This window comes from Phaseolus vulgaris, chromosome 1, assembly GCF_000499845.2.
Source record: "Phaseolus vulgaris cultivar G19833 chromosome 1, P. vulgaris v2.0, whole genome shotgun sequence".
In the NCBI taxonomy this organism is placed as follows: Eukaryota; Viridiplantae; Streptophyta; class Magnoliopsida; order Fabales; family Fabaceae; genus Phaseolus; species Phaseolus vulgaris.
The window spans coordinates 294,105-318,725 of record NC_023759.2 but is presented as its reverse complement, the minus strand read 5'-3'; the positions used below and the strand labels follow the sequence as shown (position 1 = coordinate 318,725).

Below are 24,621 nucleotides of genomic sequence, written 5' to 3'. Positions count from 1 at the left end.
TTGTTACATACTGATACATATATACTATAATGACGGATACTAACCCATATATACTATAATGACGGATACTAACCAATGCTATTAAAAGAGAATTTAATCAGTGGTAAATGTTTTTCCTTTCAATTCTTTAATCATCTTTTGGTATAATGTTTCCATTGGAGTGCAGTTTCGGCCTCCTAGTTCTAATAGTGGTAACACATAAAGCAGACCCTTTTGAGTCTTCAAAACAATGTGGTTTTAAGGAATAAATATGGATGAAGCTTGCACCAAGAAATTGAACACTGGTAGATATGTTTTTTTCCATTATCTTTCAGAAACATGTTCATCTTACATAAGAAAACAAGTAAAAGCAATTGAAAAGCATCTTATAGACCATCCATAATATCCAAAACATTAGATCTTTGGTGCTCCAAAACTTTTGTTGTAACAGGTGAACTCCTTTCACTATTGCTATGAGGACAAACTTTGGCTCTTCTTTTCTTGGTCACTGCAAGATCCTCACTTTTGCTGACTCCTGGGTTCCTTCTTCTCATAGTTACTTCCTCTAATAATCTTTTGTCCTCTTGGGAAAGTTGAGTTCCCAATGACTTGCTAATACTGTCTAAGGTTATAAACTGTAACATCTTTGCTTGAAACTCTAGACGCTTAGGAGAATTTGTTGTGGACATTGGTCTCATGGGATTGCTATGTCTGTATCTTACAAAGGTAACCAAGTAGTGAAGCCTAGTCAACAATTCAATGATGTAAAAATCTATCTTTTTCTTCTCTGCATAGTAAAGTGTCTGCAGCCGAATCAGTTTATTTTCTCTGACTGTGTTTTCGCAAAACTGAATACTGCAAACCACAAAAAATTACAACATATCATACTGCAAACTTTGATCTTCATGAATAAAAATAACATTAGTACAGTTCCTCCTTTCATTCACTTATTACATTCTCACTTTCCTTTCTTCATCAATCATTCTCTACACACAAAATTTGAATTGAAACTGAAAAATAACCTTGTATTTGCCCATTCGCCAACCCATCCAAAACCTTGATGTACCCTGCCAAAATACACCAAAGCAAATATTAGAAAAAAAAAAAACAGCATAACATACTTCAGCAATTTCAATGTTATTTGACTAGTAAAATGATTTTACTCACTCTTTATGGTCAAATTTTAATTTTGTCTTCTATTGTTTTTTGTTGATTTGAAATTTGATTTTTTTGAATAATAGTTTCCATCACTTGTCATATCACATACTATCATATGAACATGTAACTTTAGGAGATAAGTACAAAAAACAACCCAAACCAAAAGAACAACCTATTAATAAGTCCAACATAGAACTGGTGTTTTCAAATATCAAAGTAGAAAACTGCGTTATCTTACTTGGTCGTATTTGTGGCAAATGGAGTTAGCCACTGCAGCGTCTTATCCATTTCAGCTCTGACCTGAGTGATGGAGAGCTAAAGAAAATTCCCATTTAGCATAATCTAACAAGAACAGAACTCCATTAATCAGATTAGACATACCTCTTTCATGGCATCAGCATTTTGCAACCGAGAAGGAAGTGCACTCTTAATATTATTAGGCAATCCATGATACAATGTGTCCCTCATATTTGGAGGAAGAACAGTTGGACGAGATGCCTGGTATAAGTTGGAAATAGACATTTTATTTAGATTATATCTACAGCACCTTGCTAAGTTACACTAGTTTTTCTTTTATTACAAATTTCATGTGATGACAGATGATTATTATTACTTGAGGTATCAGTCTAACTGAGATGTCAAGTTGATACAAACTTACAATCATGTTTATCTGATTGATAATGTTAGCATAGTGCAGGGAGAGACCAGCTTCACCAAGTCTTTCAGAACTCTTGCAAGAGTTTACAGAAGTTGTACCTGCCACAAATCCACAATTCCATAAAATTTTAGGAATCTAATACTAATGATATGCCACCCAAATCCAAGTACTTCGCAGAATCAAATCAGACATATAACAATTGATTTTGAATTGTTATTAGATATGATCTCATACCATGGTTTCCAATGAACTGGAAAATCGCTTGATCCATCTGGGTAACTATATCAACCAACTTTTCAACAATCTGCAAGAAGTAAGTGAATGAACAAGTCCACTATTGTAAAAAAATACTTGTCCACTGACGCACAAAGCTTTTATATTGAAAGGAAGGAATGCAGGAAAATGGAAATTCTGAAAGTTTCAAATGAGGAACTATTCACAGTTAGAAGAAGCACAAACTCGTATACCTCTTCCAATCTTCTAGACCAAAGAGATTTTCTTTTCAAGCTCCTCACAAACTTTCTTTGGTGCTTTATTTCAATCTGAAAAGCTGTGAGACTGTCCCCTACAATTATAAAGAAAATGACCTGTTAGAAATAAGATAAATACTGCAGAAGATTGATTTGCAGATAATTTGTTAGACGGATAATCTTAAAATGATAACTCTCAAGAAGATCAATAATTAAGAATCTCAGTCAAAAAATAAATGACTCTTGTCTTGTTATTGGGATTGAGATTAAGAGAAATTGAAATTATGCAGAAGGCGTGTTTATTTGATTTCTAATGTGAATACATAATATGATGAAGGGAAAAAAAATGGGATTAATAACTAAATTCAACTCACAATAAAGGAAGGAATCTAATTTACTTGTCTGAATAAGTTAAAATTATCTTACAGAAGTTAACTGAGAGAAGTTGAGAACTCTTAAATTACAAAGAAATTTGTCTAAATAAGAATTTGAGTGTAATAGTTGCAGAACACAAATGCTATTGTTACTATATTCTAACACAAACATAATTATAAGATAATAATCTTAGCACATGATCAAAACTAAAATCATCAACAGAAAAGAAAGTCAAACTGTTTAGGGAAAAGTATATTAGGAAGCTTCTAACCGTTGAGAGGAAGATTTAAGGATTCCATTTCCTTAATCTTGTTCTGATAATCTTGTTCAAAACGTTCTAACGCAGTTAGCTCGTGATATAATTCCTATGTAGAAAAAAGATCGAGTTATTTAAAGAAGGAACTATATAAATTCAAGAATAGAATTGAATTTTAACCACATCAGAAGTAGTAAACACTACAATATCAACAACATCAATCATATTCATGGAATCCTTAATACTATCACTCATCAGAGGCATAAAATGTTACTTACATATTATTTCTAATCACACTTCACTCATTCATTACAGTTTACATTTTTCAGTTTTTTACTTTCTCAAATTCTCTCTTTTGTGAAAGGCCAGCACCATGTATTCTAACAGAAGAAAACAACAACTTATTTAAAATTACAATTTCTTTTATATAAATCTTTCATGTTCGGCATCACTATACAACTTGATGTCTCAGCTATGCTGACACATCAAGTAATAAAATTACAATTTGCTTACAGCAGTATTGTGAGATAGAGTTGTCAAGTCCTGCATTGTCTTTTCTGCCTCCACCCTTGGTTGCCTGTTGTCCAATATGTCCTTATGTAATCTGAAATGTTTGTAATTATTTGAGAAATCAACACATTGATTTAGCATAATCTTTCCACCAAGCAACATTTAAAAGCAAGCAAACTCACCTTGAGAAATATCGTTCTAGGTTATGCCACTGAGGATCCTTGCATAAATTTCCAAATCTAGCCACTTCCCGGGAGAAAGAATTTAATTCTTCCCTACAAATTCCCAAAAATCAGAGATAAAGATCATTAGTACCAGAAACATATATACACATGTAATGGAATATGTCCTACCAAAAACCGAATGACCGAATTAAATTCCAATAGAAAAGTATAAATAGAGGTAGAACTCACAATAAAAAGTAATGACTTTTCTAATTCTAAAATCTAAATAAACACATCAACACTTCAGCTGACTTAAGCGTTGAAGTGTGTTTGTAGGTATCTTACCCTTCGGACTTGATAGACGGATAACGAGAGAAGACAGAAGATACTTGATAGAATATAAAACACCTTGCTCTAAACAAGCAAATACCTTTTGTCAGCTTCAACTAGGCCTACTAACTCCTTTGTATCAGTTGAAACTAATTGCTGCACCCCTTCCGATTGTAAAATCTCTTTTTTAAGGAGCTGAATGTTTTCTTCGGACAGTGATTGAAACAAGATTGCTCCTTTATTTATTGTGTTAGCTACTTCAAATGCCAATATAGATATTTTATTCCCTCTAGGAGCTACGGCAGAGCCAAACCCATTACTGTTGCTTAACTTTGGCACACTACTTCCAAGTGTGTCCAGAACTTCCACTGCCCTCTCACCAGCTCTTCCCCAAATGGAACCTCTCTGTGATCCCTGAGAAAAGGAGAGACATTATTGATCAAAGTGCAAACATCAAACTTCCAATGCAAAGGCTCCATAACATAACTCAAATTTCATTGGCTCCAAGTAAAAGCAGCAATTGATTGATTTTATTCTGCTCATAATTTGATCATTTACAGCCAAAGAAACAAATAGTTCACTGTTTGAATAAAGTAAGAATCATACAGACAAATCTATGAATTGTTTGAGAGTTAGACTATTCCACCAAAAAGCTTTGCATCAGTTAAAAATCATCAATATGTATTAGAATCAAAACCAGTTCTTGTTAAGGTTTCTAACCTCAAAGACTACTTTGCAGGATCAAAAATCTTCACCACTTTCATAACTTAGGTAGCATATCTTCACTCAAAACAATAGTGGAAGGCATCAATGTAACTGATCTTCATTTTTACGAGCTTCCAACTCATTCATTATTATAAATAACAGACATGTTTTTTGTTACTCATAATCATGCTTGAACACATGTTAGAACAAGAAAACCCCTCACAAATTTAAAAATAGTAATGCAAAGGTCTTTTACATAGTCATTCCATAGCAGTTTACTGAGTATAAAAAATTCGTTGACTTTTATTCATACCCAAAGACCTTAAGAAAGCATGTCTACTCTACATTTAATGAGAATAATATGCATTTCACTGTTTTCTTACCCCTCGACCAAATTAATTCAGCTTCTGAAACAGCAAAAATCAGTAAAGGGAAAGTACCTGTTTCCCTTCTTTTCCATTAGGATTGGATATTCTGAATTCACTTTCCTTTTTCTTTCTACCACTATCACTAGTCCTTGGATTTGAATAACAATCTCCTTTCCCCTTAGCAATACTCTTCAACTTCTTAAGCTTTCCCAAGGCTTTCCCTCCAATTTCTTTGTTTTTGTTTTTCTCAGCCTTAGCAGCTGAGCAAACTGACCCCATTAAGCAGAATGAAAACAACAAAAACTCAACGCCTGCACAAGAGGAGTGACTCTGCAACTTTAACTTGCATAACATGGTAAACAAAACACAGAAAAAAAGACCAAAAGTAAAACAAAATAAAGAATATTCTCTAATGATGATGGTTGATTAAAATGAAAACAATAACATTGACATGCATAGTTTTATCATAAGAATTAACGACAAGAAAACAAAGCAGTTTTGATTCAGCAACCACTAAATTTCATCACCCCAATTGAATGGGAGCATAAACACACCTATTTAGGACTATTTACAGAGAGTATTGAACTCCAAAACGGAAACTTTAGTAGAAGAAGGGAAGAGGGATATGAAATAGATGTTGAAAGAGATAATTTGCAACTCTGGCTTTGACTATAATGTGATAGGTTCATGAAGGAGATTCGGGTGGTTGAAAATTTTGGAAGAAATAAAATAATAAGAATAGAAGTAAACTTAGAAATAAAATAAGAGACGCGTAATTGGAACTGAGAGGAGAGGAAATTTCGTGGCACGAAGCATGACAGTGATGAAATGGAATGAAATCAAAGACTGCTTCAAACTTCATGGTGTGTTATTGTCATGTACTACGTATGAAAGAGAGAGAGACAACGTGAAAACTAACAAAAATGTGATATCTACCTTGTCCTGTTTTGTTTGATTTAGGCTATGCTTTTTTTCTCGATCATACTTACTCCTCGTAACTCCCAATTTGCTGTAATCATGTATTAATCAATTGCAGAGACACTACAATGAGTGTCATAATTGAATTATATCTTGACTTACCTGTACTGGTGTATAAACTTAATTAGTAAAAAAAAAAACAAAATTAAATACATTTTTTTTAACTTTACTATAATACGAAATTGTTTTTTTTTAGACTTCTATGACATAAAAAAAACTATTAGAAAGAGTTTTTATTAGTGTTTTTTCTTAAAACAAATTTCTTATAATATTAAAACATTATTATGGATGATGAAATATTTTAATATCTTAGTCCATACTGGAAATTTATTTGTCATTTAAAAAAAATGACAATGACTAATTTTAATAATTTTCTTACTACAAGTACTTAGGAGGTCTAAATTTTGGATTAAGGACAAAAACTAATTTTGCATGAAAGTACATGAAAAACATATTTAACTCAAAAAAAAAAAAAGCTTGATGAGTCCTTCAAATGAAGTCCTATATGCTAATATTTTAGTTGATGGATAAACTCAACAAATTCTAGTTAGACTGGAGTGAAAGATTTTCAATTGTATGAGTTTAACGTATTTCGTGTTAACTTCTAAAAGGATTTAATTAGAAAAAAATATTATGAGTGTTTATTAATAATTCTTAAAATTGGAAAGTATAATTTGTTAAGTATAGGAAAAGAAAAAAAAAATGATAAACATTTATTTTTGTTATATTTTTTCTTCTCATTTACTTGTCTCATCTATTATTGTTTTCTTTATTTATTTATTTTTATCTTCTTACTCTTTTCCATTTGCAGAGTATCTCATCCAAAATTATATGCACTTTTTTTCCAACTCTTTTGGGAATTGGGATTATTTTTCTTTATTTGTTCAGATTGGATAGGGTACAACATACAAAGAACAGAGTAAAAAGAAGTGGAAACAAAATAAAAATAAAGAATACAACAAAAAGGAAGTGAGAAGAAGTAGAAATTTCAAAAAGAGAATTTTTTTTTTAAAGATTTGATGAAAGGATGCACATTACTGGTCTCTTATTTTGGTCGCAAATGTTGAATGAAACCAATATGGTTCAAACAAATCCAAAAAAAAACATCACTAAACTTGTGTGATTTACTCTTAATTTACAAAAGGTGACCTATGGTTTGAAAATTTAACATTTTAGGCCTTCATCATTGAAATTTCATTCCCACCTTACCAAACATTTTCTTTTAACCTTTTGATTAGTTGCTTTTTCATCTCATTAAAAGTATCCCTTTTTGTTATTTTAGATACCAAAAACACATTTTTGTAATCTTTATCAAAACCTTTGATTCTTAAGCTCCTGTGTTAATACCAACCCTTCTCAGTTTCTGTCTAATGTTTACAAGTATTCATAACATTTGTCAACACACACTCTTAAACTATTAAGTATTTTTTTGTTTATAAAAGTCACAAAATTGTACGAGTTTCATTTTTAGTTGAAATTTGAAAGAAAGAATGCACTTTTCAAATGGCATTTTTCATGTTTGAAAAAATAAGATAAACGAGTAGGGAGAAGATAATGTAAAATGGGACCTAGATTTAAAACTTTGACTCATACAATTCAAAAATACATATTATTTGAAAATGTTAAAAATAAATAATCATAGATTGATAAATTATATGGACCACAACTTTTAAGATTACATTTCTAGGAGATTAAGTATGTTTTTGATTCATGGATTTTGATGCAAATTTGGATTTAGTCTCTTATTAAGTGTAGAGTAATTATTTTCTTCTATTTTGAAAAGTTATGAAAGAGATATTTTTAAGCAAACGATTGTTTCTCGTGTGTCAAACGATTTCAGGTTGACCAAAAATTTAACTTCAATTATTTGTCTATATTAACATGAAAGTTTAAGACTAAAAACATATTTAACTATAAATATTTTTATATAAAATATACATTTTTAAAATATTTGTAACCATTTTATTTAAAACAATATTTTACATAAATAAAATTAGAATTAAATTATTTATCAGATAAAACTTTGATTTATCATATGACAAAATCGATAACATGGTATTTATTACATATCTTTGATAATGTTCCAAATATCTTTTTCAAGTGTAAGGAACACTTCATCGCACAATCTGTTTTTACGCATTGTCTATTTTGGAGCTTTGGTTGTTTCATCATAGAGGAAGGGAAAAGGCAATGAAAAAAGTTGAAAAATGAAAGCTAAGAAAATAAAAGATATGGACAACTAAATGCGAAAGCAACTGTTCACAAACGAAAAAAATGCAAAAGACCAAAATAACCAAGAATGAAACCAGCTTTCAACGTAGTAAACGGTTGATAAATTCTCTAGTAGATTCTTTTGCTGGTGATGATGATGAGGGAGTTTATTTTTACACTCCTACAATTTTTTTTTCCTGCACTCCATAATTTTTAAAATTCTAAAATTAGTCTTGATTTTATTTGAAAAACGGTATCTGCATTTTTTAATTATGAATTTGTGGATCTGGAATGTCTTTTTTTTTTATTATGGGTTCTGAAATTCGGAAACATACTGTGGATTTACAAATCTAGAAGATTACCGAACTCACCAATCCGAAAGATTTATGAATGAAACAATTTGGGAATTTTGTAGATTCAATATTCCGAAAGACAAAAAATAAAGTGTGGATTCCCGGTTTTGTAGACCAAGCAGACTGCACTCTGTGAAATCACAACATATGTACAGTGAAAATGAAAATCCGCAACAAAAATGGAACTATAGATTTGAAAACTAAAAAAAAGTTACTTACCTTCTTCTTCAAACAGAGAACCGCCAAGAGAAACCACCGAATAACCACCAAGTTGTTGGAGACACCACTGATCACCACCAAAATTTTGGAGTAGCATTGTCGTTGAGAGAACAATATCGTTGAGAGAACAATATAGTCTATCAAGTCTATGTGAAAAGAAAGAAGAAAGAGTAGTATGTGTGTTGTGCGCATTTTAGGATTTTTAGAAAATATTAGAAATAGTTTTACCTTTACATAATAACATTATGGGGCTACAGGAAGAAAAACATAGGGGTGCAGGAAGAAACTGCTCTCAATTTGTGAACCACAAGCCCAAGTGAAGGTGCCTGTTTCAGTGTGGGCTACTCCAAATGGGCCAATACCAATTGCATATTTTTTTATAAGAAAATAGAATAAAAATTATGTTGATGTACAAAAATTATGAAAGAAAAAATTGGATTGACGAAGGCCAAAAATAGAGCGAAATAGAAGGAAAAGAAGTTAAGGTAATGATAATTATGGCGCTTCAAGACCACACTCCAGGAACATAGAAATAATAGCTTTTTTTCCATTCCACGATTACCCTCGCACTCTCACTCTCTGAGATCCCTTATATATATATATATATATATATACACCTCTGTGTGTTGAATCTGCGGTGGAATTGAGAGAGAGAAAGAGAGAGAAAGAGAGAGAAGGTTGAGTAAGAAGAATGAGGGAAATATTGCACGTGCAAGGTGGCCAATGCGGGAACCAAATCGGTTCCAAATTCTGGGAAGTGATCTGCGACGAGCACGGGATCGATCCCACCGGAAAGTTCACCGGAGATGTGGCCTCCGATATCCAATTGGAGAGGATAAACGTGTACTACAATGAGGCTTCTGGAGGAAGGTACGTTCCGAGGGCTGTGTTGATGGATTTGGAGCCAGGGACCATGGATAGCATTAGATCCAGCCCCTACGGCAAGATCTTCCGCCCTGATAACTTCGTCTTTGGACAGTCCGGCGCCGGCAACAATTGGGCCAAGGGACACTACACCGAAGGCGCTGAATTGATCGATTCCGTCCTTGATGTCGTTCGCAAAGAGGCCGAAAACTGTGACTGCTTGCAAGGTTTCATACACTTTCTTTTCTATATCACTCTATCTCTGTTACACAAATATGTGTGGAATGCATGCTGTTCAAAATTAACCATTAATCTGAACTTCACTTGCCTTAAATTTCATTTTAGAAGATAGTGTCAAAATTTATGTTATTATCGGATTACTACTCGCAAATATATTGGGTGTGATGAGTGTTTTATTAGTTTGATTTGAATAGTGTCTTAAGATTGGACCGGCTATTGTTTATGAACATGGATGCATGCGATATTGTGTTGAATTTTATTTTTTTTCTCAGGTTTTCAAGTGTGTCACTCGCTTGGAGGTGGTACGGGTTCTGGCATGGGAACACTTTTGATATCGAAGATAAGGGAGGAGTACCCGGACAGAATGATGCTCACTTTCTCTGTTTTCCCTTCCCCAAAGGTCTCTGACACGGTTGTGGAGCCCTACAATGCTACTTTATCCGTTCACCAGTTGGTGGAAAATGGAGATGAGTGCATGGTTCTTGACAATGAAGCACTCTATGACATTTGCTTCAGGACCTTAAAACTCACCACCCCTAGTTGTAAGTACCCCAATCCCACACTGATTTCAATTCCTGCATTCATTATTTTGCCCATTCAGCAACTTGGAACTTTCATGTACCTATTCTAAATGCTTACTAAATCTGAAAAGGAAAAAGTTATCTGCATTCTTTAGAATTCTCCCCTACAGAGAAATTATTAGATCTTTGGTACCATCACATGTCCAAATTTCTTATGTACGAGGGATTGATAAATTATGATATATCATCACACTTTATGTAAAAAGTGATTATCTCAATCAACCTTTAGTCACATAGACAATTTTAAAAAATCATCCATTTTGAATCGTCCCTTAAAATGTGGTGATTGTGTGAATGCAAACTATGGTACTCTCCCACTCATACACCACTCCCAAGTAATTAATTTACTGCATAATTTGATTAATTTAACGGTTTGCAATTGTAGTTGGTGATCTGAACCACCTGATATCTGCAACCATGAGTGGAGTGACCTGTTGCTTGAGGTTTCCTGGGCAACTGAACTCTGACCTCAGGAAACTAGCTGTGAACTTGATTCCATTCCCACGTCTCCACTTCTTCATGGTGGGGTTTGCGCCTCTCACCTCACGTGGGTCTCAGCAGTACGCCTCCCTCACTGTCCCTGAACTCACCCAACAAATGTGGGACGCCAAGAACATGATGTGTGCTGCCGATCCCCGCCATGGACGCTACTTGACTGCATCAGCAATGTTCAGGGGAAAAATGAGCACCAAGGAGGTGGATGAGCAAATGATCAACGTGCAGAACAAGAACTCGTCATACTTTGTTGAGTGGATTCCCAACAACGTGAAGTCAAGTGTGTGTGACATCCCTCCCAGGAACTTGAAGATGTCAAGCACTTTCATTGGTAACTCCACTTCAATTCAGGAGATGTTCAGAAGGGTGAGTGAGCAATTCACTGCCATGTATAGACGCAAGGCCTTCTTGCACTGGTACACAGGTGAAGGAATGGATGAAATGGAGTTCACTGAGGCAGAGAGCAACATGAACGATTTGGTGGCAGAGTACCAACAATATCAGGATGCAACAGTTGATGAGGATGACTATGAAGAGGGTGAGGGGGAAGAAGATCCTAATTTCGAGTAGTAAGCAACTCTACAAACGGTTATTCATTACTATAAACTCATGAAGCTTCCTCCTTTTCTTACTTCTGCACTTCCTGTGTTAGTATTGTTCATTGTTCTGTACTTAATCCAAATGAATAACAAAAACTTTCCTTATCTAGAATTTTATATACATTTGGTATGAGGACGCCTTAAAAATATTCAACTTATATAATAATTAGATAATAATATAATTTTCATACCAAATACATTTAAATTATCCTTTAATATTTATACTATATTACTCGTATTGACTTTTTCCATGCTCCTCTCCCTTTTATTTGTGAGTCTTTCCCTTATGACTTGATTTGGGCATAGCAAAACAATTTATATATATCTAATTACAATTTTTGGAGGATATTTTTATAAATTTTTAAATTAAAATGATAAAAATAAAAATATTATAAAAAGTAGAGTCTGTAATAAATGAAAAGTTAATAAACAATGACACAAGGTTGTAAATATTAAAGTTTTCTCAACGATATAAGAAAAGAACCTAAATTTACACCCAACCTAGTGAAGAACTCAAAACAAACAATAAAAACTATTTTTCCACATATTTATAACGTGTAATTCATATTACTTTCGTAAAGTAATACTTTACCTTTTGCATGAGTTTCATAGTATATATAACTAGTGTAAACTACACTTTAAAAATTAGTTATAAGTTAGTTATTTCAAGTTAACTTACACTTAAAATTCACATATTAAATTCATTTAACGTCTAATAAAAAAATTTGGAATTCTTCGAAAGAGATACCATTATTCAAGTCCACTCCACTATGATTATAATTTTTTTATCACGTCATAAAAGATGAAATGTTTTTCTCTTTGGCGAAACTTCCCTACTTTAACTATAAGTAAATATGTTGAAGTATCCAGTTGGAAGTACACTTTGGATTTTTGTAAAGCCACGACAAGGTTACAAAATAACGAGCCTTAACCATTAAATCACTAATATCTAAAGTTGAAGTTAATGCCACCACAATACTTAAAAGGATTACAAAAAGAAAAAATACATTCCAGTGAGTTCTTGTACATTTCTGAAATTCCACTTCGACATACAGTATTTCAAAATCCTTAAGCAAAGTGTTTTATTTATTATATTAGCCAAATTCATGTTGCTGTGAAAATCCTATTGAATAGGTCAGTAGTTACCACTACCATGCCTAAAGTCATGGAAAAACCAAATTAAATTCCACGAAATTGTTTTAAGTAACCAAACCGGTTATAAACTGCTTTTCAGACCTTTTTATACATGTATTGTAAACAATTGCCACTTATTCATTTAACTTTTTACTTGGCTTTTCGCAAAATAAACGTATTCTTATTCTTTATTCATGACAGCATAGAAAAACCTGAATCAAGCAATCCCACCCAAGCAAAAAATATAGACAAATTTCCATATATCATCAGTGGAGCCATAATTCAAAGCTTATTACCATTCTTTACCAAAAACATATCTAAAAGTGATAGAGATTTCTAGCTAGTTGATTGTTATTAAATAAATATCTAGAAATCCGAGACCTTTTTCTTGAGCAACCAACCAAGAACGATTATCAGCTAAGTTTTGAAAAAAAAAATGATAGAGAAAAATGGCAACATATATCTATCTATATATATATATACGTGTGTATATATGTACATTCTGCAAAGACTCTACCGGTATGGAAGACAAAATTGCATCATTCATGTTAAGAATATATTACGCAATATTTGCCCACATGCCATGTAAGTGTTTTCTCTTTCAAAAAACAATAGTGCACCGGTTCTGTCAATTTGAACACAGCTTCCTAGCTTCAAACTACCTCTATTGTAAAAAAATCCAAAAGAATCAAAATGGAACTGCATATGGCAGCGCATACACATCGACCTCAGGGAAGTATTCTGCACGAGGCCATATAGAACTTGAAAGCTTGAAGACATCAGAATCACACTTCTGTTTCTTTGAGACATGCCGATTTGCCTCTGCTTCCGAACTAAATAGCCAATCTTGATCTAATGACTCAAAACCGTCATACGTTAGTGGAGGAATAAGTAACAGAGACTTGTACAAAGATTCCACTTTTTTACTACCATCATCAACTGCAGTAACTATGCCCATGGCATCACCAACTGCTTTATCTATGTCCATGGCATCAACTGCTTTATCTGTGACCACAGCATCCCCATGAACCAAGTTCTGCAACGCTTTGCTGTGTTTAGAGTCATGTTTATCATGGACCCGTTTGCGCTTGGTTAGATGTTTCGACTGATGATCACTTCCTGGAGTACTCTTAGTCACCACAGCCTCTCCGTGAACTAAATTCTGCACTCCTTTGCCATGTCTAGCATCAGACTTTCCATGAACCCGTTTGTGTTCGGCGTTCCCCAGACATTGTGTCTGGCGATCATTTTCAAGGGTACTTTTATCAACAGAATCTCCACGAATAGAATTATGTATCGTTTTGCCGGAGTTACCAACAACCCTTTTGTGTTCGTCCAACTTGAGACCTTGTGATTGCCGATCACTTCCAATAGTACTTTGATCGACCACAACCTTCCCATTAACTGAATTCTGCATAACTTTACCAGGTCTACCATCCGAGTTTTCAAGAGCACCATTGGGCACTGCCGTCCTCAAAGACTGTGACTGACGCTCACTTCCAACGATATTTTTCAACACTACGCCGTCCCCATGAACAGAATTCTGCATTGCATTACCATGTCTAGAAACAGAGTTTCCAAGAGGAACCCGTTTGCACTCTGTCGTCCTGAGAGACTGTGACTGACTGTCATTTCCAAGGGTATTTTTAGCCGCCACAACATCAGGACGAACTGAATTCTGAACAGATTTGCTGTGTCTAGAATCCAAGTTCCCAACAACCCGTTTGGGCTCCGTAGAGCTGAGACATTGTGACTGACGATCACTTCCAACAGTACTTTTAGTGACCGCAGCATTTCCACTAACAGAATTCTGCAAACCTTTGCAACTGCTGGAATCAGATTTTCCAAGCAACCGTTTGGGTCCAGTGTCTGAGACACATTTTGACTCACGCTCACTTGCAAGGTTAGTTTTATTAGTTAAGGGATCTTCGATATCCTCCACATTTCCTGAGGAAGACCCCACATGAAATTTTGAATTTGAATTCAATTCTTCAGGTTCGCTATGCTTCCTCAAAGGAAGTCGGATTTTAATAGCAGGTCCTGTTTCACACAAAAGTCAAAATTAGATCTAAGCACAAATTACCCAAACAAACCAATAAACAGTAAGATGACCAGCTTCAAATATTCCTCACCATTTTCATGAGTTGATTGTGGGGAGCCCCTTTTCCTCTTACTGCTTTGAGTACTGTCAGACAAGCAGCAAGGCTCCCGAGAAGTAACGGGTTGTTCAAGTTCCTCTGTAATTCCACTCCTCTCAAGTAGTTCGTTTTCACCTACTTCACCCTTTTGCAACTTTTCTTCTGCTTTGGTTTCCTTAATATCGTTAATGAGCTTGAACTTCTTGTCATCGTCACTGCCATTAGTAGCTTTGTTTGTTCCTTCTTTATGTTTCCTTTCTTTCTTCTCTTTCCTTTTCTCTTTCTTCTCCTCCTTCGCCCTCTTCTTCTCCTTCTTGATTTTCTTCTTCTCTATCTTCTCCTTCCTCTTCTTCTCTACCTCCTCCTCTCGGAGCTTTAGGCACCAGAATAACATTTTCAAATAGAGGACAGGGAAGAAGTCCAAAGAAACAAACATGCATTGCAAGCATTTCAATCTTGTTTCACCATGCAATTGCAATAACTAAACTATTTCATGTTTCGTACAAATCTTTCGGTGGTCAAGAACAATCGTTTCAGCCATTACAACAACAAGAACTATTTCATATCCTTTACAAATCTGACTGTAGCAGCCCACAAACCACACAATAGTAAAAGAGGCTCGGACTTGCTCCATAACACATGTTAATATCGAACGTCTACCCATGAATGAGAACATCTAGGATCCCCTATCACCCCACTAATCTATATATAACAAGAGACTAATGTGATCTCACATCTTCATCGCCTCAGATAAATAACCTAACTAAATAAACCTAGCATGCAGTGATTTGTATACAGAAAACCGGTTCAAGATTCAAAACCCATATTTATAATTGAAAAAAAAAAGTATTAGTTTATACAAGAGAAATTGATCAAAACCCATTAACCCACCCAAAGATCCAGATCAATTGTAAGTGATTTGAGAAAACTGCATGCATTTAAAAATCCTTTTCTCAATCCCCCCAAATATATTATGTTCAAAAAAGATTGTGTTAATATTTATACTACCCGAATAGAAAACCTAAAATTAATTTTCCATGTTTATTTTATTTTAAATCAACCGATCTTTGCTCAAAACAAGCACAAATCATGGTTCTAGGGTTCGATCAAAGCATCCATAAAGGGGAACAATCTCATCGTCTGGTCCTATTCTAACCTAAGTTGAAAAGGGGCCGCAGTTCTATCCAGAAAATCAATTTGGAACAACATGCAGAGTTGAGCGCACAAACGCAAAAACGAAACGGCTCAACACAAACCTTAATCGATTCGATCAAGGAGGACTCGCAACGTGCAGCGTACCGTGGAGGGGGGAAAGAAAAACAACGAGACATCTTCGATTAATACGAAAGTTGTTTGGTTGTGAGTGTTGGGTTTTGATCGAATCGCTCTGCTACGGAAGCGAATCGAGGTTCGATTTCAAGAAATGAGGGAAAGAGAAAAGCTAGGATCGAAGTAATCTCTCTCTGGCTGGCGGCTATGGCCTAAAGGGCTCCACAGAGACGAAACCCTAAATTCTGAATCGCGCGAGCCAAATGACCAAAATGAATTGCCAAAGGGTTGTATTTATAGCCACGGAAACTGAATTCCAGTACCACACGGTTTCGTGATGTGTACGCGACCACGCGTATTGCTCCTTTTACGATATTACCCTCCCTACATAACTTCAAAGATATTCACTTATGGTTTGTTTGGATTAGAGAGTGGAAATGGGGGAGTAGATTTGAGATGATTTAAAGGGAAAGTGTGAAGAAAGTTAGGGTGTTTGGATTAAGGTAAATAGAGTGAAAAGTGTAGGGAAAGTTTATGAAAATTTGTGAATGATGTGATGGATGTGATTGAAATTATATTATTTTTAATTGATAAAAATGTAAATTTACAAATTTATCCTTATATTTAAAAATTGTTAAATAATTAATTTAATTGATTTATTATAAATTATAATCATTTTTAATTAAAATATTATTTAAATATTTATAATTATAAATATTTAATAAAAACTTATTTTATATTAAATAAAATTATTATTTTTATTTTTACTCTTTTGTAATTAATATAACTATTATATAAAATTATTTTTTATTATTAAAAAATATATTTATTTTCATTTTTATTTTTATTTATAACTTATTATATATAAAATATGATTAATTATGTTATTATATAATAATTATTTTGTATAATTTTAATTATACTTTTTAGATTTAAATTGTAATTTTATTTTAAATAAAAACAATAATAATTTGAATTTAAAATAAAGGGTAAAAAAGTAAATTAAAATTAATTAATTAAATAATATATATATACGTTCCTTTCTTCGTATTTTGCGAAGAAAGTTCTGAACGTATAAAATATCTTGATTTTGGTGGTTTTTGAAAAAAAAATCATTGATTTTCTAACTTTCCGTAAGCACAGTAAATCTTTGTTTTTCTATTGTCAAAAACAAACGATGCCTTAATTGGACTACAAAATCAAAACTTATTTTGTATATATATTATCTATAATATCTATATATTATGTAATGACAAAAATATCTATTTATTATCTATATATTATTTATATTAAATATTTTACGTTAATTTTCCTGATTTCGTAATTTATTTAAAAAGTTTATTAGAAAGTCTTTTAATCATTAGAAGATACACAATAAAACTATTCAAAATTTTAGCAAAAGACAAGTGAATATATTTTTACAGTATCTGAAATTATTTGATGAAAATATAGATTATAAGAAAAAAATATTATATAAGATTTAAAGAATGACAAATAATTCAGTAGGATTTATAAAATACACTTTTCACAAAACTTATCTTGAATGCTATAATTTGAAATTATTTAAATTTCGAATCAGAATAATGTTCTCCTTCATAAAAATAGGCGATGAGGATAAATTTATTCTAGTTATGATCATATATTCTTGCATTGTATTAATAACTAGATTTATTATCTTAATTATTACTTTTTTAATTGAATTTATTTGAGTCTTAAATATTTTAATCATAAAAGATACACTATAAAACTATTCAAAATTTTAGAAAAATCCAAAAAATTTAATAAAAAAACAAGGGAATATATTTTTACAGTATCTGAAGTTATTTGATGAAAAATATAGAATATTAAAATATAATATTATATAAAATTTTGAAGATAACGAACAATTAATTATAATTTATACAATATATTTCTCACCTAACTTATATTGTTCAAATTTGAAATGATTTAAACTTTAAATGAGAATATTTCTTCTGTGTGAGAATAGGTGACGAAGATAAGTTTATTCTAGATATAATTATATATTCTTCCAAGGTAATAATAATTAAATTAATCATTTTAATTATGAATTTTTAATTGAATTTATCTAAGTCTTAAATGTTATTTATGTTAATTTTGTATTTTTAGTCTAAGTTGCTTCTTTCAATTAAATATATTGATAATTTATTTTAGTCTTTAATTAAATTTTTGTTGTTTTTTTTTTCAAGACTCGTGATTAAAAGTTAAAAGATTTAAAATATTATAAATAAACTTACGAATACAAGTAAGTTACTCAATAGATTAACGAACGTATGTTTTATTAATAAGATTCGCATCAATTTAATGTGATACGGTTATTAAAAATTTAATTTAAATTTGGTTATTAGTTATCTTTTTATCTATGTAGTTTTATTTTTTACATTTCTAACTTTGTTTTCTTTTGATTATTTTTTATATTTATTATAGTGATAAAAAATCTAACATTCATCATATTAAATCTTACTTTTATCTTATTTCATTTTATTTTCTTATATATTCTATCTTAAATTTTAATTTAATTTTATTTCTTTAGATCTTATATTTTAATCTTATTTTGATTTATTAATGAAATTCGATTGTGTTTGACTCATTCATACTTATCAATTTAATTTGGTATGGTTATCGAAAAATCCAATTTAAATTTTGTTATCAGTCGTCTTTTATCTGCATATTTTTTTTTATTTCATTTGCATAATTTTATTTTCTACATATCTAACTTTGTTTTTTTATATATTTATTACAGTGATAGAAAAAGATTAAAAAAAATCTAATATTCATCATATTTAATCTTATTTTTATCTTATTTCATTTTATTTTCTTATATATTCTATCCTATATCTTAATCTTATTTTGATTTATCATATCTTGTTTTATTTTATTTCTTTATATCTTATATCCTAATCTTATTTTGATTTGTCATATTATATCTCATTTTATTTATTTTCGATTTTTAATTATTTTTTCTACCATTTTTTTCTATTTCTGATTTTGTTCTTATACTAGTAATTTTTAATTCTTTCAAGATATTTTCTTTTCTTATATATATTATACTAAAATTGAAGGTGTCACCTATAGGGATGGCAAAGCGGGCCATCCCGCCCCGCATTGGCCCGCCCCGCGCTTGGCCCGCAAAAATGTGGGACGGGTTGGCCCGCCCCGCAAAGTTATTGCGGGCTAGAATTCCCGACCCGTCCCGCATAAGAGCTGGTTCGCGGATTTGCGGGCCAGCCCGCGTTCTTTTTTTTAAAATTAAATATTTATTTTTTTTACATTTTGTTCTTAAAAAATTGTCAAATTAAACCTATATATTTGTTATTATCAAACCTAATTTTTTTTTCTTCCTTTTCAAATATAGTCAAACATCAAAACATTAAACATTAAGATAAATATCAAATATCAATATTTTTTTCACTTCCAAAACATTAAAAATACATAATTCCAAAACATTAAACATAAACATTATTGACATTCTTCCATTTCAATAACATTGGATGCCACCCTAGAAGAACTTTCATCCATTTTTTCATAATTATAATCTTCCCCGTCATCTGCATATATTAAAACAATGACAATTAATTAATTAATTTTTCATAAAAATAATACAATAAAAATAAGATAACTTTTGGCTCAATACCCTCTACTTGCTTTTCCTTTTCTGACTGGTGTCTTGCTCTTTATCGTGTTTGAAATCGATTTAATTGGCATGACCCAGTTAGTTTAGGTGATATGTATCTCTATTTCGCTGGTTGTTGGTTTTTGTGGGCTGTTGGGTTGGTGGATAAGGGTTGTTGTTCTTTTTGCGCCTTGTTATGGTTGCAGTGAGTTTGTAATGGGTTGTTACTAAGTGCCAATTTTTTTTCTTGCAGGTTTGTGGGCCAGCCCGCCCCGCCCCGCTACTGGCCCGGGCGGGTTGCGGGCTAATGCGGGCTAGCGAGTTGAAAAGGTCAGTCCGTCCCGCTTTGCCATCCCTAGTCACCTATATATTAGTTAATACTCTGAGTCTCAAAGCAGACAATACTTCGGATGTAGTGATTGATCCTAACGATGTTATCTCAATTGACTAATTGAGGATTAAACGTCTCGGTAAGTATATAAAATGTCATTAGTCTCGACTCTTAAGTAATATGTGACTATAGTGAACGTATCAAAAAATGAACGAATATAAAATTCAAGACAAACAAAAATTATTATAAAAGATAAAAAAAATGCTTTGATATATGCATAAATAAAATTAGGAAATTTCAAACTAATAAGTTGTATGGTAATCACAAAAAGAGTCATATTGCAAATTTGTTTAAGAATAAAGTGGATTCCAAATTATTTTTCTCATTTATTATTAAAAAAATATAAATGACAAATTTAGACTTAGACCTTTGACCAAGAGAGGAATAGAATTAGAAGAAAAGTACACATTGGAGAGAGTAAACATTGTTTAGCTATAAGACTGAAAAATAAGAAATTTGTTTTTCAAGATATTAGGAGATAAAGAGATGTGTGTGGAAAAAAAAACATAAATATAAATAATCATCATTTATATATTTAATTGATATTTCATATTTCGTACCATTTTGATCAATAAAAAGTTTTGATAAAATATGTTAGAGTAATTTATTTTATGTTAGCTTATAACTTATTTTGTTATACGAATTCTATTTGAAAGGATCATAACCTCCTCAATAATTTTTTTATTTTATTTTCTTAATGACAAATGATTTTGGTTTTTATTAGTTTTGATTTTGATTAGGAATATATGCCTTAACCATACATAGGTATAAGGTAAGGTTTAATTTTGTAAATTGACAATAAATATTTAAAATACTGCAAATTGGTTTTATTTATAGGTGGTGTAAGATCTCTCATACATCCTATCACATTGAGGACATCGCATATTAATGTTGAGAACATCGTGTATTCATGTTGAGGACATCAAGCGTGGAAATCGAGAGAACTTGAAAACAGATGACACAATAGGCTCAAAAATCTCGATTACGGTAAACTCTTAATGACTCTGATGTCATATTAAGAAGTAAGTTTAAACACAACTCATCCTCACAAATTCAATTCAATGTGAGGTTTGCTCTCACTTATATATTGTAAATTTGTTTTATCTTTATGGAATTAGAGTAACTTACCGCTCATCATGACCAAATTATTTGGGGATATTATGTCATTATTATCGAGCTCATGTTAAATCACCCGCAAATATCTAACCTCGCACTCGACGAAAAGGGGTGTGTTGGATTGTTAGAGATCTCATATTGATTATAATTAAGCCATATTTTAATATATAAATAGGGTGCAATCCTCATCTTACTAGCCGATTTTATGAGATTGAGTTGGACATAAATGGATTGACTCATACTTAAATGTCACTATCTTAATATAGTATTAAATTCATTCATAGTATGATATCAAAGTTACTAAGAATTTATCCTAATTGATATTTTGTCATATCATGTCATCCTTTCTCGATTTTCATTTTGATGTCCTCGCCGTGAACACACAATGTTATTAGTGTGAGTGAGTGTGTTAGAGATCTTATATTTGCTAGAGATGAAACAAATTTTACCATATATAGGTGGAAGCAAACCTCACTTTATTAAATCAATTTTGTGAAATTGAGTTAAACTTAAGTTTCGTCATCCTAGTATGCTATACATGTCTCATTTCGATCCTCGTACTCATCTTCATTTTAAATGATCAAAATACACTTAGTTTATGGTGTACATATAAAACTTATTTTCATTATTTTCTTTGATCATTTGAAAAAAATTTCTTTTACTGCACAATTTCCCAATTGTTTGACTCATTCAATGTTCACCAAGATTGTTCAAATTTCCAACGTACTTGTTCTCTCACACTACAAGAAAATAATTAAATAGTAACAAAATTTAGAGACCAAGAATAATTAGTCACTATATTGACTAACTTATATACTATTTTAGAATCTAAAAAATTATTTGTATATAAAGTGGTTTCTATTATTAATAAAAAATATAAAATAATTTCTAAATTAGTATACAAACTAACTACCAAGGTTTTTAGCTACTAATATTTTATATTATAAATTAGCCTTTAAAAGACTAAAGACTATCTAGAATCTAAAGTAGTTAGTATCTAAATTTTGATAGTTAATGATTAAATACCAATCCATAAACTACTGTAGATATCAATAATTTTGTTAGTTTATAAAATTGTCTCTAATTTAATCAAATAGTAATTAATTGTTTTGGTCACTAAAATTGATTTCTATTTAGTGATTTTCTTGTAGTTTTATGACAACCTCAAATGCACATTTTTCTTTGTGTGGATTCCTTCAAACAATGTACATAAAGGAAATGTAAATTTCAAATTTATTGAATTAAATCATTTTTAAGTACAAACACTCAATCATTTATATTTTTTTAATATTTTAATATTTATAATTATGTGAGAATGTGTGACTATTAATTTTGAGTTAAATTATGTAAAGCCTTAATTATGTTGTGAACGTTATAAATTTTAATTATGTTAATTATTATTTAATATCATAATTTGTTTATGTGATTTTAACTTTATGAAAAAATGAAATAATATTCAAGAAAAAAACAAGAGTACATGTATATACATTATTTAAGAGGGAGATGAGATGAAATACAAATACCATATATGATGATAATAAATATAAATTGCTATTTAAAAAAAAAACAAAGATAAATGTAGTAAAACTTGTTTATATTGGTGTAAAGGTTTAATGTGACATTAAACATTACAACTCATAAATTCTAACTTCATTCCGTTGGTATACATAATGTTGTTTTTTACAACTCATCAATACATAATGTTGTTTTTTACTTTTCTTTCACTTAAATTCGTTATTGTGTTTTTTTATTGGACATATATATTCTGATGTTGATTACAATGACTATTTTATTATTCTTAATTACTTATATTATTATATTTTTACCAAATTCTTCGATCATGGTCATCTCTTGTATTAAATTTATTTTTGTAGTTCTTACTTGTATATTTTTATGACAATGTTTTATCTTTAGATATCCACGTAAATTTCAAAATGATGAACTATATATTGAAGTGAGAATTAAATTTCATATTCGTACTTTAAAATGTAATACACAGATGCAAAATTAGTAATTTAGAAGATTACGAATGCAAATTAATAACTTCATATTATGTAAGCAGAAATTGTTAATTGAATTGTGATTTTTAAAATAAACCCACATGTTCATTTCTCTTTATTTGTTTCTTATATATTTTTTCTACTTTTTTAAAAATTAATAACTTTTTTTTTCTACTACTTATTTATAATATGACAAGTTCAATTTGCAAAAAAATTGTTGGGCATCTCACTTTCTTAATTCAAGTTATTAACTCAAACAATGTAGAAGATTGCCACTGTTCTTTTCCATTTATTTTAGTTACGTTAATAAATTTAGCTAAAATTATTTAACTTTCAAGGTATATAGATAAATATATCGCATGAAACACTATAGCAAAATATATTTAAGATTATTTATATTTTTATATTCCAACAATTGTAGCTATGTATCAATGATAAAAATAAACTTTATACATTTAAATATAAGTAATTGCTTCGTTACAACACTAACATTTTAAATAACGATAAATATGTTTCATATAATAATTGATATTAAAATTAGTATCACACGTTAAATTCTCAATGCGAGATTTGTGGAAAATTAAATATTTTACATTAATAAGCACAGTACTTAATATTTTTAATTTAGATGTTTACCCTTTTCTAGTTCTTGAGCTACAGAACAAAGCATGGGCAAGTTCTTTCTGCACCTATAAAAATTCTCCTGACACCCCCATATTTTTTGAAAATACCGAAATTGTCAACTTTGAATTTTACAATACAAAATTTTACATTATGATGGTTGAATTCGAAATACAAAATTTTAATTTCGAATTGCACAATCCAAAATACAATACAAATTTGTATTTTGGATTCTCCAATCTGAAATAATAATTTAGATTTGTATTCTAAATTTTAAAATTTAAAATACAATGTATTATAAATTCTAAAATATGAAAATTTAAAATCCATTATATTTTTTGAAAATTGAAATACAGTTGTTGAGGTTGAAAAGGGAAAAAGAAGTGTTGAATGAAAAAGATGAAGAAAAGAGTTAAATTATTATTTCGTTTCTTCCTTCCAAGAAGGTGCAGGAAGAAGGCATGGGGGGTGGAGGTGGAGGAAGAATTGCCCAAAAGCGTGAGATTTCGATTGGGAAAGTATATAAATCTGCTGAAATATTGTATGGGCCGGAATGAAATGCTATTCAAATTGCTTTATGGTTATTTCTTCTCGCACCTACGAAAATTCTTTCTGCAGCCACCAATTTTCAAAAAGACTGTTTTGTTCTTTTTCTAATGACTTGAATTATTTTTTTTGGAAGTATTTTTCTGAAAGATACTTTCTAAAATTCATTAAATGTATTATAGAAAACGTTTTCTGTAATTTTTGGAACAAATTTTTCAGAAAAAACTTGTTGGAACATATATATAAAGTTTTGAAATGTATT

General features: G+C 30.9%; 3 protein-coding genes across 3 annotated transcripts; 1 reads left to right on the top strand and 2 right to left on the bottom strand.

The window, feature by feature from the left end:
• Window positions 1-274: 274 nt before the first annotated feature.
• On the bottom strand, window positions 275-5,821 carry LOC137816324 (protein PSK SIMULATOR 2-like). Its single transcript, XM_068619419.1, has 13 exons — window positions 5,528-5,821; window positions 5,046-5,284; window positions 4,001-4,314; window positions 3,589-3,681; window positions 3,410-3,500; window positions 2,912-3,005; window positions 2,263-2,360; window positions 2,030-2,099; window positions 1,796-1,893; window positions 1,519-1,635; window positions 1,376-1,452; window positions 1,002-1,046; window positions 275-834 (listed from the first exon to the last, which is right to left on the bottom strand). The coding sequence occupies exons 2-13, from the start codon at window positions 5,250-5,252 to the stop codon at window positions 366-368; spliced, it is 1,773 nt and encodes a 590-aa protein (XP_068475520.1). The 5' UTR covers window positions 5,253-5,284; window positions 5,528-5,821; the 3' UTR covers window positions 275-365.
• Window positions 5,822-9,138: 3,317 nt separating this feature from the next.
• On the top strand, window positions 9,139-11,625 carry LOC137816319 (tubulin beta-3 chain-like). The gene is made up of 3 exons (XM_068619414.1): window positions 9,139-9,825; window positions 10,111-10,380; window positions 10,805-11,625. Exons 1-3 carry the CDS (start codon window positions 9,426-9,428, stop codon window positions 11,482-11,484), a joined length of 1,350 nt encoding a protein of 449 aa, XP_068475515.1. The 5' UTR covers window positions 9,139-9,425; the 3' UTR covers window positions 11,485-11,625.
• Window positions 11,626-13,169: 1,544 nt separating this feature from the next.
• Window positions 13,170-16,325, bottom strand: LOC137816318 (uncharacterized). Its single transcript, XM_068619413.1, has 3 exons — window positions 16,042-16,325; window positions 14,780-15,158; window positions 13,170-14,687 (listed from the first exon to the last, which is right to left on the bottom strand). The coding sequence occupies exons 1-3, from the start codon at window positions 16,114-16,116 to the stop codon at window positions 13,336-13,338; spliced, it is 1,806 nt and encodes a 601-aa protein (XP_068475514.1). The 5' UTR covers window positions 16,117-16,325; the 3' UTR covers window positions 13,170-13,335.
• Window positions 16,326-24,621: the final 8,296 nt, after the last annotated feature.

What these genes read in the sequence shown, in the direction of transcription:
- LOC137816324 (XM_068619419.1), bottom strand. Translation starts at nt 5,252, where the DNA reads ATGGGGTCAGTTTGCTCAGCTGCTAAGGCTGAGAAAAACAAAAACAAA. An exon ending in ATGGAAAAGAAGGGAAACAG is followed by an intron (nt 4,315 to 5,045) that starts GTACTTTCCCTT and finishes TCCTTTTCTCAG; the next exon opens with GGATCACAGAGAGGTTCCAT. An exon ending in GGCGAATGGGCAAATACAAG is followed by an intron (nt 835 to 1,001) that starts GTTATTTTTCAG and finishes TGTGGTTTGCAG; the next exon opens with TATTCAGTTTTGCGAAAACA.
- LOC137816319 (XM_068619414.1), top strand. Translation starts at nt 9,426, where the DNA reads ATGAGGGAAATATTGCACGTGCAAGGTGGCCAATGCGGGAACCAAATC. An exon ending in AAACTGTGACTGCTTGCAAG is followed by an intron (nt 9,826 to 10,110) that starts GTTTCATACACT and finishes TTTTTTTCTCAG; the next exon opens with GTTTTCAAGTGTGTCACTCG. An exon ending in AAAACTCACCACCCCTAGTT is followed by an intron (nt 10,381 to 10,804) that starts GTAAGTACCCCA and finishes TTGCAATTGTAG; the next exon opens with TTGGTGATCTGAACCACCTG.
- LOC137816318 (XM_068619413.1), bottom strand. Translation starts at nt 16,116, where the DNA reads ATGTCTCGTTGTTTTTCTTTCCCCCCTCCACGGTACGCTGCACGTTGC. An exon ending in CCTTGATCGAATCGATTAAG is followed by an intron (nt 15,159 to 16,041) that starts GTTTGTGTTGAG and finishes TGGTGCCTAAAG; the next exon opens with CTCCGAGAGGAGGAGGTAGA. An exon ending in ACAATCAACTCATGAAAATG is followed by an intron (nt 14,688 to 14,779) that starts GTGAGGAATATT and finishes TGTGTGAAACAG; the next exon opens with GACCTGCTATTAAAATCCGA.